The sequence below is a fragment of the Littorina saxatilis genome, linkage group LG12 (genome assembly GCF_037325665.1).
Source record: "Littorina saxatilis isolate snail1 linkage group LG12, US_GU_Lsax_2.0, whole genome shotgun sequence".
Taxonomy (NCBI): domain Eukaryota; kingdom Metazoa; phylum Mollusca; class Gastropoda; order Littorinimorpha; family Littorinidae; genus Littorina; species Littorina saxatilis.
In genome coordinates, this window is record NC_090256.1 from 7,846,700 (window position 1) to 7,864,199 (window position 17,500).

Here is a 17,500-nt window from a genome sequence, read left to right on the forward strand (position 1 = left end):
AATAAAATACTGTTTAAACCACATAGGCATGGACAGACAAAGAAACAGACAGACAGGCAGACATACAGACAGACGAGACAGACAGACAGAGATTTCTTTGACAGCTACACCTCCACCATAATGCGACGTATGTTTAACTCGAGACAAAAAGCCAACGAATTTATTTTTACTGCACTGTTTTTTCAAGATTCTGCTTCATCCAAAAGTATTCGTGCAGTCGTAGATGACAATGCGATTGCGCATGCCCGTTTTATGCCACCTTCTTCCGGTCGTAATTAGACCACTATTTCACCGGGTTTCTTGCCATCTTAGACTAATATTACATCAACGATATATGTGTGCGTGTGTCATGGATTATGTGTTGGCATCTGCCGCGTGAAAATGTTGTTTGGTTTTGATCTGTGTGATAGTGTGTGTGCCTGTGTGTGGTGACCCAGACAAAAATGAGGTCGTCAGTGGGATTTTTCTGTGTACGATATGTTTTGTAAATAAGTGAGAAGGATGGGAGGAAGGGGGAAGGGGGGGGGGGGGTACGGGGGTATTAGTAAATTTAATGGTGTTACTTTAGATAACAATAACTTTTTTCTCTCCATTTGTTGCTCTTATTCATACCTTTATTATTTTCTTAGAAGAAATGCCAGGAGCCAACCTGATTAGGCAAGATCATGAAATGCAAATTCTTTCTTTATTTTCTTCTTTAAGAATACCTCACTCAACTTTCAAGATTTTAATTTCAGGTATTCGGTTTAAGTATTCCGCAAGAAGAGTTTCAAGATTTGCACTCTAGTCCAAGATCATGATAATTATATTAACCCATAATATAAATAGTACTTTCTGCAATAGTGAGTACTCTTCTGTTGGAAAAGAAAGCAACATATAAAGTCTCCTTTTAGCTGTGAAAATTGTAAGAAACTGATCATTTTCCTCTTTGCTTTAACCTGAACTCGACCCCGCCGTAACTATGACATTTGACGATGGGGAGTCAGTCAGACTTGCGTCATGTCGAGACGTCATCAGATTCTATAAGTGTGTGTTTAGTTTGAAGATCTGATAAACCAAGGGAAATAAGCGGTCTAAATGCTTGGGACATGCATGTGTAATAGAGAACGTACGAGTTACGCTGAACCAGTCTCCAGGCACCTGAGAGAATAACAAGCATGGAAATAAGCAAGCGGCTTTCATCCTCATTTTTCATTTTTATTTTTATTTTGAAGTTGAATCGGGGCATGAAACAGATGCACCCCCAAATGAGACCAACATCGTGAGCATCGTAGAAAATACAAACATTTAAACAAAAGCCACTCAAGTCTATTTCTTTGTTCTCTTGTTGCAGATTCGGCCAGAGAGCTGCATGTTCAAAGATGTCCGACACGCAATGCCCATCGGGGCTAGACGATGACGTCAGAAAAATGATGCGCAGCATTCAAAGTGCCCTGCATGATCATACGATGACGTCAGAAGGAATGACGTAACATTCAAAGTGACCTAAAGTGATTTCATTTTCACGGAGGATGTGATGCATCGGATGGCGCTGGAACATTACAGGATACAGAAACGGCGGTGGCTTTATCATGGAAGAAAACAACATCAACAGAGTATTCATTAAAAAAAAAACCACTACACTAATGTAGTGCACATGCCGTTCTAGGATTCGTGCCTCTGTGAGTAATATAGCAATACCCACTCAGTGACCTCAGTACGGTTTGAGAATTGTGACTATGCATTATACTGTTTGAGACGTTTCACTGTGTTTTGACAGTGTTCAAAATGAATGATTTATGTGTTGACTGTGCCAGTGAGTATTTTAAATGATTAAACAAATGTATCACGATTACATTACCATTGTCGTAGGCATTTTTTCTTCGTGTTTCTCTCTCGTGTTGAGTTTTCATGACCAATTAAATTTTTCTCTTTCGTTTTCGACTTATTTTCGCGGAAGGTGCGTTTCTCTGACAACTTATTGTGGCACAAAGTGAATACCGTGTAAGTTTAGGATATCTAACTCAGTGGCATTGTTTTTAATATGTTTCATATGGTGCTGCATGCAGTTACACTTGTGCAACAAAAATGCAAACATAATGTCGTGTCACCGTCATTATTTTAACTGTGAGTTTAAAAAAAAGAAAAATATCTTGAGGCATTTTGATGCTGCAAGAAGTTTGTTCTTTCTATACATTTCTCATGCAAACGATACGTTATTCAAAGCAAATTAATTGATTTCGTACTATAAATATATGCGTTTTTAACATACCGTATGTGCTCTTGATGATCATTACATATAGTTCAAGTTACATTCATATCTTAACAACAATAACTGATCATTTTTCATCATCTTATAAATACTCTTTTCTTTTCTTGCCTTCTGGATGTCGGGTTTTTTTTCTCCCAAAAATACTTATTTCTTTTTTCAGTTTTTTGTTGTTGTCAACAACAATCTTGTGGGTTTTTTTTCTCCCCTTTTTGTTTTACCACTTTTTTTTCATTTTCTAATAATAATGATAATAAAGTGTATTTATATTGCGCCTATCCCTTAAAAAAAACAAAAATATTTGGCTCTAAGCGCATTACAATATGTGTAGGGACTTGGTACAATCAAATCTGACAAATACAATATTGTCTGAACAGCGTTAGCCTCTCACTCTGTTAATTGTTCTTTATTTTTTTTTTCTGCGATTTTTTCTTTCTCTAAAAATAATCCCTCTCGCTCTTTCTTTTTTTTCCTTCTTCTTTTTCCTTTCTTTTTCCTCCCCGTTTTCTTCTTCTTCTTTAGTTCCTTCACATTTTTCATCCTGTAGGTTGCAACAGTGTGCGGCGGTGCACGTGTGGGATATACCGCGCAGCGCTCCCCACGTGGGGCCCTGATGGCGCACGTGGTACGTCATAAACGAAATCAGTGAAGCGTGGAGTGACTCCATTATTTTTTTTCCTGTGACTGATTGTGGGGCGTAGCCGTAGGCTAGGAGCCTTGAATTTTCCAGATGCCAGTCTTGGGACTGAACTGGAAAAAAATTCTCAGCTCAACAATAAACACCGAACAAATGCTCAATGTGTATAATAGAGGCGGAATAATATTTGTATATATTGTACGTTGAATTTGATTAATTTTTTTTGTGGTTGTTGTTATTGTTTGTGGTTGTTTGTTGAGACTCGGTTGCTCGGTCAGTGTGTGGCAGTTTTTGAGTGTGATTTTTGTAAAGAGAATGAGAATTAGAAGTCTGAAATATACTATGCCTATGATGTGAGTGTCTTTTGTTTTAAAACTAGTTGATCTCTGTCTCTTTTTCTGTCGGTCTGTCTCTCTGTCTCTGTCTCTCTGTCTTTATCTCTCTCTTTCTCTCTCTCTCTCTCTCTCTTTCTCTCTCTCTCTCTCTCTCTCTCTCTCTCTCTCTCTCTCTCTCTCTCTCTCTCTCTCTCTCTCTCTCTCTCTCTCTCTCTCTCTCTCTCTCTCTCTCTCTCTCTCTCTCTATTTCTAAAAAAAGAATGTGGTGCAACTGCAGTCAGAAACATGTCACTGGCAACCATGACATCAATATTTATCGTTTGACCAATACACACATATTATAAGGATTATACTATTTCATTTAGTTATGTGAGGTTACCCCCAATGGAAATTCGGGCTGCTTTCTCAATGGGGAAAGCGAGCTGCCACACAGTACGGCGCTACCCAATATTTTTTTTAATCTTTGTCCTGCATGCGTGTATTCATGTTTCCAAGCCTTGAGATTGTTCAATGCAATACAATACAATACAATACAATACAATACAATACAATACAATACAATACAATACAATACAATACAATACAATGCAATACAATGCAATGCAATGCAATGCAATGCAATGCAATGCGATATAATGCAATGCAATCTAATGCAATTCAGTACAATACAATGTGACAATATAATACAATACAACACGATAAAATAAGATACAATACAATACAACACAACACAACACAACACAATACAATACAATACAATACAATACAAAACAATACAATACAATACAATACAATACAATACAATACAATACAATACAACACAACACAACACAACACAACACAACACAATACAATACAATACTCAATGACAATAACTCAATAACAATCGGGCCGCCTTCAACAATAACAACTTTACAGATCGTTTCGCATGCTTTCATGCATTGTTGCTGTTGCGACATCTGCCTCGCGGTTAAACGTGTCCCATTTTCGTCAATCTCCAATCTATGCGGCTCCACGCCATGACACTCTCCGGCCTCCCTTCTCTCTTTCTCATTCTGTCTCTCTCCCTTCCTCCAAACCTATACAAACTCTCTCTCTCTCTCTCTCTCTCTCTCTCTCTCTGTCTCCACCCTCACTCTCTCTCTCTCTGTCTCCACCTCTCTCTCTCTCTCCACCTCTCTCTCTCTCTCTCTCTCTCTCTCTCTCTCTCTTTCACTCCCTCTCTTTCTCTCTCTCTCTCTCTCTCTCTCTCTCTCTCTCTCTCTCTAACAGGCGTCGCTACAACGCTGCCCATAATTGATAAAAGGGTTTCGTTGTGTCTCGCCATCCCGCCCTACAGGGCCCCCAGGTCAACCTACACTAAACCACTCCACGGTCGAGTACGGAAGCCTTCGACACACGCGTGTGCTCCGATAACAATGACTGACGTCAAGGAAGACAGCTGATAACAGACGGATTTTAGACGAACCACACAGTATGGTCGAGCTGCTGTACGCGGTAAGTAGCTACGCTATTTTGAAGCTGATACGAAAGGCTGTGTTTTTATGTTTCTGTTGAGGGGATACTTCTTTGCTACGCGAGCTGCGAGTGATTGACTTGTATTGTTACTGCAAAGGAGCAAGACAGCCAATAACACACGGATTTTAGGTAAAACACACTACTATACATTCTACTGACGTAAGTACAGTATAGGCAATTTCGAAGGTGATATAATGAAATCACTCTTGTGTTATGTTGCTGTTGACGGTTCAGCACACGGTCGAAGCGAATCATTGATTTGTGGCCGTAACAAAGGAGGCGTTCGGTTACTCGGTTTCACCTGTGTTGAGTTTCTTACAAGTCACACATCTGGTGCACAGGTGAAAGCCACGTACTCCTTTGTAGGCAGAGGTGTGCATATTGATGATTGGATTGATCGTCAAAAACAGACTGTCGTATTTCGATCTGTGTTATATACAGTGCGTAAGTCAAAAACAGTCTCTGTTGTTTTTCTATGTTACACTGTTGTTATACACAGCCATTTTCAAAATTAGAACATGTCGCCGTTTTCTTGTGTTACATAACTGTTGTCGCAAGCAGAATCTGTCGATTCCTTTGTTACAAAGCTAGTGTCAAATACAGACTATCTGTTTTCTTTGTTAGACAGATAGCGTCAATACCGGCACGGTTGGCCTAGTGATAAGGCGTCCGCCCCGTGATCGGGAGGTCGTGGGTTCGAACCCCGGCCGGGTCATACCTAAGACTTTAAAATTGGCAATCTAGTGGCTGCTCCGCCTGGCGTCTGGCATTATGGGGTTAGTGCTAGGACTGGTTGGTCCGGTGTCAGAATAATGTGACTGGGTGAGACATGAAGCCTGTGCTGCGACTTCTGTCTTGTGTGTGGCGCACGTTATATGTCAAAGCAGCACCGCCCTGATATGGCCCTTCGTGGTCGGCTGGGCGTTAAGCAAACAAACAAACAAACAAGATAGCGTCAAAAGCAGACTCTGTTGTTGTTGTTGTTGTTGTTGTTGTTGTTGTTGTTGTTGTTGTTGTTGTTGTTGTTGCTGTTGTTGTTTTTGCTTTGCTTTGTCTTTGTTCCACGGCTAGTGTCAAAATTAAACGGTGTCTTCTTTCCATTGTCAAAATCAGACTCTATCGGGTTTTTCTGTCACACAGCTAAATTGTCAAAAACAGACCCTTTCTTGCTTAGTTACAGTAACACAGCTACTGACACACACAGCTATACAAACCGTTTGTCTGTGTTACACAACAAATTTCACAAACAGACTCTGTTCATATTGTGTGTTACAAGGAGTATATAATCATATTATGTTACACTGACATAGATTATTGACATTGCTACACAAAACACGTACAAAGCTACTGAGAATCGAGGATGTCAGTGTCTAAATTCGCCCGGGGGAGATCAAATTGATCATTTTCCTCCCAAGTTCAAAGGTACAATTCCTGAACAGGTAAGCCTAACTCCCCGTGTGGTCTACTGAATACTGTACGCTTCTACTTCCTTGCCGCTCAATTATTGATCGTAGTTTAATCCTTCAGCTGGCCAGACCTCGTTTGGCCGTACCCAAAACAACCATGACACAACATAGATAAGATTTGTCTCGATTGTTTCGAATCACGTGAAGACTTTCTTGACTCGCATGTTGTTGCACAAACCAACCTTGTGGAGACATTGGTTGCCTGGCTTGTATCATTGTGGAGACATTTTTGTGTTAGCATTCGTATTCTGTGTGTGATTGTGACAGGTATGTCCCATATTGTTATATTTTTGTTTGAAGAAAATAATGTAAATTGACATTTCCGTGGTATGTTAATGATGATAACTGTTACCATGATTATCATGAAGATGAGGATTAGTATCATACACTCGCACGCACACGCACGCACACACACACACACACACACACACACACACACACACACACACACACACACACACACACACACATATATATATATATATATACACACACACATATATATACACATTCACGCACGCGCGCCCACACGTACACATTTCTGTATATCATTCTCCTTTCTCTCCCTTCCCCAGTGTTTCTCTGTCTACAGGATATGTCTACTGTGTCTCTCTAGCTCACTGTGTGTGTTTGATTGTAATGGGCGATTATATTAGATCAAAGAAATACATATTCATATAGATGACTCATGCGTCGTTTGTCTTAAATAAACTGTAAAACAACTGACTCAGGGCAAAGCAAGCGTATTAGACAATTTATCTAACCTTTTTTTGGCCTTGATAACCTGTCATTTTTGTGCTTGCTGACTTTTCGAAAGGCGATAGTGACTCGTAGAAGGAGAGAGAAAATGTTTGTATCTCAAGAGCGCGCGCGCACGCGCACACACACATACACACACACACACACACACACACACACACACACACACACACACCCACACATACACAGTCATAGTGTCACAAGTGTCACAAGTGTCACGACTATTATGCTGTTACTATTTTTGTCACAAGCACCAACGTGTGCTGTAAAATCCAGTCCTCTGTTGTTGCATCGCTTCTAACAGCATCAACAAATATAGCTGCCAAGTTTGTGACGTAATCGATCGATGGGAGGGAAGTTATTGTATTTTCAAATCTGCTAGACTGCCAAATGGCGCCCCTTTCCATGAAGACCACCTGTCTATAAAGACCTTAATTGCTCAGTCCCTTGGGTGGTCTTTATTGACAGGTTTGACTGTAGCAATTTTCCTGTTACGACCTAACTGGTTCACAGACAAGAAAATGTACATTGACATCTTCTCAAATGTTTTTAAGCTAGACTTTTGAAACTTGTTACTTCACTTGCGTATAGCCCCTGATGACGTCACGATTTTACGCACGTCTGGTTGACCTTCGTGAACTGTCAGGGTCACGGCTAGGCCAAGTTCATGCCAAAAAGGGAAAATATTCAGTTTTGAAAAGAATTGTGGAGCCCGATTTTTGAAAATGTATACACTAAATACATTTTAAATAGTCTGTCCGACTCACAATTTCCACAGCGAAATTCGAAAAGCAGATATTTCGCGATCCCCTAAATGAGATCAGCATCGTAGAAAATACTAAGTCTTAAATAATTAATTTGATTATCCGCTCAGGGCCGGACTGGGTAAGTACTATGGGGGGGGGGGGGGGGTTACAGATGGGGGTCCAGGGGGCGAAGCCCCTTGGTGGGGGTCCTGGGGGCGAAGCCCCCTTGGTGGGTGTTTCTGGAGGGAAAGGAAGCCTCTCCTTGAACGAAAAAGGTAAATTCGACAGCAAGCTGTATAGGCAATGAAAAAGAATTGAGATTGTAAGGACTCATACTTTTCATCACAAACATCGTTGAAGAAAAATGTCTTTCGAAAGATTTCTATACTTAGCTCGAGGTGCGATTTCTCCTCGGATTTCATGATGATCCAGATGCATTTTGGAGGCACAGACAGAGGCAGAGCCGTGACTAAGATAGTAGACTTTAGTGCAGTTCGTGGTTGATGAGTCCACTATCCTCTTTTACGTTCAACTACTTTTTACATTTAGTCAAGTTTTGACTAAATGTTTTAACATAGAGAAGGGAATCGAGACAAGGGGCGTGGTGTATGTGTGTGTGTGTGTGTCTGTCTGTCTGTGTGTGTGTGTAGAGCGATTCAGACTAAACTACTGGACCGATCTTTATGAAATTTGACATGAGAGTTTCTGGGTATGATATCCTCAGACGTTTTTTTCATTTTTTTTATTAAATGTCTTTGATGACGTCATATCCGGCTTTTCGTGAAAGTTGAGGCGGCACTGTCACGCTCTCATTTTTCAATCAATCAATCAATCAATCAATGAGGCTTATATCGCGCATATTCCGTGGGTACAGTTCTAGGCGCTCTGCAGTGATGCCGTGTGAGATGAAATTTTATACGGCCAGTAGATTGCAGCCATTTCGGCGCATAATTACCTTTCGCGGCCTATTATTGGTTGAAATTTTGATCAAGTAATCTCCGACGAAGTCCAAACTTCGGTTTTGCATTTCAGCTTGGTGGCTTAAAAATTAATTAATGACTTTTGGTTATTAAAAATCTGAAAATTGTAAAAATATTATATTTTTTATAAAACGTTCCAATTTTACGTTCATCTTATTTTCCATCATTTTCTGATTCCCAAAACATATAAATATGTTATATTTGGATTAAAAACAAGCTCTGAAAATTAATTAAAAATATAAAAATTATTATCAAAATTAAATTTTCGAAATCAATTTAAAAACACTTTCATCTTATTCCTTGTCGGTTCCTGATTCCAAAAACATATAGATATGATATGTTTGGATTGAAAACACGCTCAGAAAGTTAAAACGAAGAGAGGTACAGAAAAGCGTGCTATCCTTCTCAGCGCAACTACTACCCCGCTCTTCTTGTCAATTTCACTGCCTTTGCCATGAGCGGTGGACTGACGATGCTACGAGTATATATACGGTCTTGCTGCGTTGCATTGCGTTCAGTTTCATTCTGTGAGTTCGACAGCTACTTGACTAAATATTGTATTTTCGCCTTACGCGACTTGTTTTAACTGTGTTATGGGATAGGCTGCACTGGGAATGCATTATGAGGAAAAACACTGCTGTCTATAAGGGTATCAGTACTATCTGTCCCCTGTTCGTGATTGTGTGTGTGTGTGTGTGTGTTTGTGTGTGTGTGTGTGTGTGAGTGATTGTGTGTGTGTGTGTGACACTGCGTGTGTGTGACACTGCGTGTGTGTGTGTGTGTGTGTGTGTTACTGTGTGTGTGTGTGTGTGTGTGACACTGTGTGTGTGTGTGTGTGTGTGTGTGTGTGTGTGTGTGTTTGTGAGTGATTGTGTGTTACTGTGTGTGTGTGTGTGTGTGTGTTACTGTGTGTGTGTGTGTGTGTGTGTGTGTGTGACACTGTGAATGTGACTTTGAGTGTCACTCTGTGTGTGTAACTTAACTTTGATTTACTCTGATTCACATAGTACGGGTTTCCATGAACCCGTGCCCTTGATATGAACTCCTGCTCGAATAAAACAGTTTGTGGATGTGTAGTTTTGTCCTCAGAGTGACATGCTTCCTAGGGTGTTTGAAAGACCTAGACATAGGTAGGGACAAGAACGACAGAAGAGAAGAAAGGTCCCAAGTAGAGAGTGGGGCTGGAGGAAGCTCGGGGGGGGGGGGGGGGTGATGTGAGGGGCAATTTGGAGAGGGAGGGCTTCAGCTGGAGTGCTCCTAGATGTTTGGCCACGACCGTCACCATTTTAATGCTGCGTCGCCCAAAACAAATACCGGTTTTGGGTGTGACGAAAACAAGAACAGGGTCGGGTGGTATGTAAATTAATAATAATAATAATTGTCAGTAAGTACTGGTGTCACATGACTGATGTGAACCAGTTGATTGGCTAATGGCGATGCGCTAAAACTGTTAGCGCACTCTTGGAGTGCGCTAACTTTTCCACAGAGCGTATTCTTCCGCCCTTTGCCTAAGCGAGACTGTGCTCTCACCCTCAGAATTAATTAATGACATGTAGCTTATATTCTCCACAATACCAAATGACCATAAATTCCCTGCTTCTCAATTAAAGCAGAAGTGGTTTTTTTCTGACAGATTGCATGTGCCTGTGCCAGTGCCAGTGATCTAAAAATAGAAGTCGCTGTGTTTCATCTAATTTTCGCCGACTTGCATAGATTCTTCTCATATGCCGTGTTAGTGGCATGTAGCTTATCATCCACATTACCAAATGATGAGTTAGTATACAATTCCCAGCGGCTAACAGAAAACACAAGTGTTATTCCGATAACGTACCAGCTAGATCAGTTTGGAAGACTGACTCGATCGACTCTGTAGCAGACTACACAGAAATACGACTACATCAGTTCAGTAAATGAATGGTTTCCGAATTATTATTTCAAGGCAAGAACAATCGTAATCGAAAACGTGTAAGGTTCAGAACGTTCTTACCATATATAAGACTTATTACCAGCGTGCAGACTCAGTGCAGACTGCAGTGGTTCGATTGCTCAGGTAGCCTAGCACTAGCAGACGACATTAACCCCGCTCAGCAAATTAACATGTTGGGCAAATGTGAACGAAAAAAACGATGGGGATATAATACGTGTAGGGTTCAGAGCATTCTTACCGTTCATATTTAGTATCAGACTCCCCGATGAGTGAAGATACAACACGAGAAATATGCCACATTTGTTTTGAAAATGTGCGAACCGTCGAGTCCTTCGAGTCAATTCAAGGGGAGTCACTCCGCACAGTCAATCCGTCGAAGCTCGACTGGAGGTTTCGAATCGCAAATCCTTTCTCCGAGTTCAAATGAGGTCTCTCTGAAAGATCATCACTGTTCAGATTAACGCTACACTGGAATTTACCAACAGAAATTAAAATGCGTGTGACGAAAGCACGACACACTTGAGACACCCCACACAAAAGTAGATCTTTACTGTACACGACCTGACCACACAGTTATGCCTATTCAAATGCGCGTTGCAAAATGTGCGTTTGGAATCTTCTTTTTTCTATGGCGGTACTGACAATATCGCTATTGAAACAATCCCAGTGCACTAAGGGATTTATAGAGCAAATCTCGAAAATAATGATTGAACTCAGCGCTATGCGCTTCGTTCAATAATGAATTTTCTCGATTTGCTCTATAAATCCCTTAGTGCACTGGGATGTCTCAATAACTTAAATAATATGGGAGATTTTTTAGAGCGCTTTACGTTTTCAACGCGCTTTACAATGAAAAAAACATACATTTACCTGTGCATACAAAGCAAAGCGAAAAAGCATGTGCAGCCACTATAGGGCTATGAGCAGTTCTTGCGCACCCCTCTGCCCCTCCCTCCCCGGTTATCACAGTTAGCGTCTCTCTTGGGGAACTCAAAGAGTAAATCGTCATGTGACATTTTTCGTAACTAAGCTATGAGAAGATATGCATCCCTTGAAAAGAAAAGGATCAGTCTTATTAAACAGAAGAATTTGAGAAGAAGCATATAGCCCTATAGTGGCTAGTACTATGTTTATTATATCAGTTGATTTTAAATAGCAAGCCTTACTGAATATTACCAGCTATTGTGTTTTCAGCGTAGCAATAGGGTCCGATATTTAGACGAGACAAGTATAATGCGACGAGTCGAAGACGAGTCGCATTATACTTGTTCGAGTCTAAATATCGGACCCTATTGCTACGCTGAAAACATAATAGCGATTATATAGCTGTTATGACCTTGATTTGTTGTTCCAAACTTACAAAATGACAGTTTTTGCGTCAATGCGTTGATCTCAGGTTTTGATAGCAGACAAACTTCTTACGCGCATCATGTTCGCGCAGACATGCACACCGCTACACGCTTTCTGACTTTGGAAGAAAAAAACTGACTCCAAGTGCATTCGATTTCACAACACAGTTGTTGAAACAGCTTTTTAAGTTGTCAGTGTATGCTGTTGTCGATAGAAACATCGCCGCGTGGTACAGATGTGTAAACCGGAACCATGCGTCGGCCATTTTTCTCAATATGCTTTTGGATATTGAGTAAAATGGCCGACTTCGGCAGCAATATGCATTGATGATCTGGAGAGACCATCCAATCACAGCCCCCGTATTCCCCCACGTGTTCATCAGAATAGCTATATATGAAGATCATACGGTTAACTTCTGCGTCAGCTACAGGCACGGTTGACCTAGTGGTAAGGCGTCCGCCCCGTGATCGGGAGGTCGTGGGTTCGAACCCCGGCCGGGTCATACCTAAGACTTTAAAATTGGCAATCTAGTGGCTGCTCCGCCTGGCGTCTGGCATTATGGGGTTAGTGCTAGGACTGGTTTGTCCGGTGTCAGAATAATGTGACTGGGTGAGACATAAAGCCTGTGCTGCGACTTCTGTAAAAAAAACAAGTCGCGTAAGGCGAAAATACAATATTTAGTCAAGTAGCTGTCGAACTCACAGAATGAAACTGAACGCAATGCCATTTTACTCGTAGCATCGTCAGGCCACCGCTCATGGCAAAGGCAGTGAAATTGACAAGAAGAGCGGGGTAGTAGTTGCGCTAAGAAGGATAGCACGCTTTTCTGTACCTCTCTTTGTTTCAACTTTCTGAGCGTGTTTTTAATCCAAACATATCATATCTATATGTTTTTGGAATCAGGAACCGACAAGGAATAAGATAAAAGTGTTTTTAAATTGATTTGGACAATTTAATTTTGATAATAATTTTTATATATTTAATTTTCAGAGCTTGTTTTTAATCCGAATATAACATATTTATATGCTTTTGGAATCAGCAAATGATGGAAAATAAGATAAACGTAAATTTGGATCGTTTCATAAATTTGTATTTTTTTTTACAATTTTCAGATTTTTAATGACCAAAGTCATTAATTAATTTTTAAGCCACCACGCTGAAATGCAATACCGAAGTCCGGGCTTCGTCGAAGATTACTTGACCAAAATTTGAACCAATTTGGTTGAAAAATGAGGGCGTGACAGTGCCGCCTCAACTTTCACGAAAAGCCGGATATGACGTCATCAAAGACATTTATCAAAAAAATGAAAAAAACGTTCGGGGATTTCATACCCAGGAACTCTCATGTCAAATTTCATAAAGATCGGTCCAGTAGTTTAGTCTGAATCGCTCTACACACACACACACGCACACACGCACACACGCACATACACCACGACCCTCGTTTCGATTCCCCCTCGATGTTAAAATATTTAGTCAAAACTTGACTAAATATAAAAAGAAGTAAATTTTAAGGGGCTTATTGTCCGTCAGGTCTTAATTGCCTATATTGGACATGAATTGGTTTATACGATTCGAGTTTTTACGCCCTCACGGCTTTTGATGTACATACTGCGTGTTTAGGTGGTATCAGCCATCTGCACTTATGGTAGAATGACCAAGATCTTTAACGTGCCATTGTGGTGACACGGGGGTGGGAGATGGATACTGTCTCTGGGTCTGCACATAAAGTTGACCCGTGTCCGCCCCGGCCCGGATTCGAACCAGCGACCTTTCGATCACAAGTCTAGTGCTCTACCACCTGAGCTACCCGGGCCCCCAGCGACTTCTGTATTGTGTGTGGCGCTTAAATGTCAAAGCAGCACCGCCCTGATATGGCCCTTCGTGGTCGGCTGGGCGTTAAGCAAACAAACAAACAAACAAACAAACAAAATTCTGCGTCAGCTCCCTCCCCTTCCCTCCACCCTCATACCACCGTTACAGACACACACATATGCACAGATAGCTCACCAAAAGACCGAATGGTCGAAGAAGATTTTCCATTGTTATGTAATATTTTAATGGACAATAAAGTGCTGTTATTGTTATTGTTATTGTAAATTCGGTAAATATGCTTCGCGAATATATTATGCATCTTTTAAAGGCCGGGGCCGAGTCAGCATTTTGTTATCAACGCGGAAGTACCAGAGAGGAGACGTCAACAAGTGTAGCTTAAGCTATATTTATGTCATGCAGGCCGATGACATGCCTTTGCTGATAAGATCATTGGTTGCAAATCAGATCGGCTTCTTCTTCTCTATAGATCTAGTGTGCAAATATTCCTTGTACAGTAGCCTACTCGTATTTTCACACTTGATAATTGTGAGTTATTTGCCGTAGGGGAAGAGAGAGAGAGAGAGAGAGAGAGAGAGAGAGAGAGAGAGAGAGAGAGAGAGACAGACAGACAGACAGACAGACAGACAGACAGATAGAGAAAGAGAGGGGAAAGAGACAGACAGACAGACAGACAGACAAGATAATGCTCTTGAAAGTTTATGGTGTCGAACGCCAACTTTCAACTTTTTATATGACTCATATTGAAAACTTTAGGGTTTGAGAGTATTAAATCTTGACTTCAGGACACTCTGGAACAAAATAAAAAGGACAGTTGTGTGCAAATTCTCGGTAAAAAATCTACGGTTTAGTGTAATTTTTAGATTTCCCAGCACTTTTGAATTGTTGCATCTTTGACGTGCGACATTACGTGTTTTTTTTCTCACATATTTTTGTTTTCTAAGTAGAAATGTACTCGTTTTCTGCTCAAACACTTGCAGTTGGCGCCTTCCGCCACTTTGCCATATTAGGGGTGGTTTTGTGCAGGCGTTTTGGGTATTCAGGCGGTTCAAGGTATGTTGACGCTTGTATTGACGTTCGACATTTTTGGTCGTATGACAGCCAAAATCAGCATAAACATTATTATCTAATTCTCATGAAGATAGAAAAGTTCATCATTTTGTATGTAGCCGAGTTAGTAAACGAAGTTTTGAGACCTTTGTTGTTGTTCAGTTATTTTTATTCTCTGTATGTACCAGGTAATATGGACAGATAACGCTATCTTGGGTAATTGTTGCAAGTTTGACGTGCGACATGTGACGCTTGGTTTGACGCTGTGTTTGACGGTCGACATTTTCTGACTTATGACAGCAAAATTCAACATAAACATCGCTAATTCCCATGAAGATTGAGTGAACAATGTTTTGAAACCTGCGTTGTTGTTTTTGTTCTTCTCTTTGAGTATCAGTGTCCGTGGTAATATTTACGTATGACTCTTTCTGCCCTGTCCGGCTCAACGTTTAAAGTCAAATTTCTCCAAATCTGCAGTTATCTTTTCCTTTTACGGATTCGAAGTTTACCACAAGCACTATATTTGAGTACAAAAAGCAAACTGTCAAGACATAACTTGAGTTTCAACATGTTTGTCCGTTTTTGATGCCTCATCAACACATATCCCACGAGCTTGCGTTAGTGAGGGGTTTTCTGTTTTCCTCACAAGGACAATATAGAATAAACAATTTCACATTTCTTGCTAGTCTTTAATTAAAGCAATATTCGGAACTCGGCACAAGGCATTTGCTTATCGCAGATACTGGGTAGATCGCCGCATGCTTAGTTATGTCCCCCCCCCCTCTCTCTCTCTGTCTCTCTCTCTGTCTCTGTCTCTGTCTTTGTCTCTCTCTCTCTGTCTCTCTCTCTCTCTCTCTCTCTTGTGTGTCTGTGCGTCCCAAGGACAGATTGTAAGAAAAGGTGTAGCCTTAAATCTTAATCCTTGTTAAATAAGGTTCAATTCAATTCAATTCAATTATCTCTCTCTCTCTCTCTCTCTCTCTCTCTCTCTCTCTCTCTCTCTCTCTCTCTCTCTCTCTCTCTCTCTGTGGGTTAGTGTGTGAACGTGTGTACATGTGTGTGTGTGTGTGTGTGTGTGTGTGTGTGTGTGTGTGTGTGCTCGCGCGTGTGTGTGTATGATATATGTGTGTGTGTCTGTCTGTCACGTCATTCTGTCTGTCTGTCTGTGATTGTGTTTCTGGCTCGTCTGAGTCTCTCTCTGTTGGCAACGCAATGCAGCTGGTTAGATAACTCTGAACTAAACAGTGGTCAAGTCTGTGGACTTAAAGTCCTGGATCCCCCTTCCCCTCCCCCACGCCCTTTAGCCCCCTTTTCCTCCTTTACTCTTCCCCTCCACCCCCAACCCCTTCCTCCTCCTCTTGTAGTGGGGGTCGAATGTCATGTCAGGCCAGTCTGTGTTCGTGAGTTTGCATTGTGTTTGCGCACGAGGTCACTGAAAATGTATGGAAAGCCGTTTGGCTCATAACCATTACACGCGTAATAAAAAATAAATACACGCGTAATAAATGATTAATACGCGTGTAATAAATGATTAATGCGCGTGTAATTTATCTTTTTTCTTATGCTATGGAATAGCATAATGATTAAATACACGTGTAATAAATATTTCATACGCGTGTAAGAAATGATTATTACGCGTGTATTAATTATTTCTTACACGCGCATGAAATATTTATTACGCGTGTATTAAATATTTTTTACACGCGCATGAAATGATTATTACGCGTGTATTAATTATTTCTTACACGCGCATAAAATATTTATTACGCGTGTATTAAATATTTCTTACACGCGCATGAAATATTTATTACGCGTGTATTTAATCATTTCGTACACGTGTATGACATTTTTATTCCACGTGCATTTAATCATTTCTTACACGCGTATAAACTATTTCCTGCATGTGTATTTAATCATTTCTTACACGTGCATGAAATATTTATTACACGCGTATTTAATCATTTCTTACACGCGCATGAAATAGTTATTACACGCGTATTTAATCATTTCTTACACGCGTAAAAAATGATTATTACACGCGCATTAATCATTTATTACACGCGTATTAATCATTTATTACGCGTGTATTTATTTTTTATTACGCGTGTAATGGTTATGAGCCAAACGGCTTTCCATAAAAATGTCAGTTAGTGGGGACGCTTTCTGGCGCGGCGTTGTTTGTCGTCAAGCCTGGATATATATACATGCGTGTTGGTAATCTGTTTTAAAAGCGTGTGTGGGGGAGTTTGAGAGGTACAGGGTGACTTCACAGACTCGGATGTTGTGCTAGGCTGATAGATTGCGCTACCGTGTTTATTATGCAGGTGAGATTTATTTTCTCTGTGTTATTTGTAGTTTCGTTTTGGTTTGTTTCAGTCCTGAATCTATTTGGCGATTGTAAACTGTTATTACACCCCCGGTAAAGGGGTGTGTATAGGATTCGCTCCATGTGTTTGTTTGTTTGTTTGTGTTCGCATATAGATCTCAAGAATGAACGGACCGATCGTCACCAAACTTGGTGAACAGGTTCTATACATTCCTGAGACGGTCCTTACAAAAATTGGGACCAGTCAAACACACGGTTAGGGAGTTATTGGTGGATTCAGATTCTACAAGGACTTATAGAGGGACATATTAATGGTCAAAGGGAA

General features: G+C 40.7%; 2 protein-coding genes across 7 annotated transcripts in view; both read left to right on the forward strand.

The window, feature by feature from the left end:
- LOC138981182 (uncharacterized) overlaps positions 1-3,237 on the forward strand; it is a 26,581-nt gene extending 23,344 nt beyond the window's left edge. Inside the window, exon 3 of the mRNA XM_070354015.1 lies at positions 1,334-3,237. Coding sequence (XP_070210116.1) covers positions 1,334-1,399 — 66 coding nt within the window. The 3' untranslated portion in view covers positions 1,400-3,237. The remainder of the gene's footprint in view (positions 1-1,333) is intronic.
- Positions 3,238-4,519: 1,282 nt separating this feature from the next.
- LOC138981184 (tetraspanin-17-like) overlaps positions 4,520-17,500 on the forward strand; it is a 33,624-nt gene continuing 20,643 nt past the window's right edge. The window contains exon 1 of one of the 6 annotated variants that reach the window (XM_070354023.1): positions 4,520-4,717. The gene's annotated coding sequence lies outside the window, so the exon portion shown is untranslated. Of the gene's footprint in view, positions 4,718-4,756; positions 4,898-6,373; positions 6,472-17,098; positions 17,174-17,500 lie in introns of those variants that run through there. The other 5 variants (XM_070354016.1, XM_070354019.1, XM_070354021.1 and 2 more) reach the window with 5 other exon arrangements.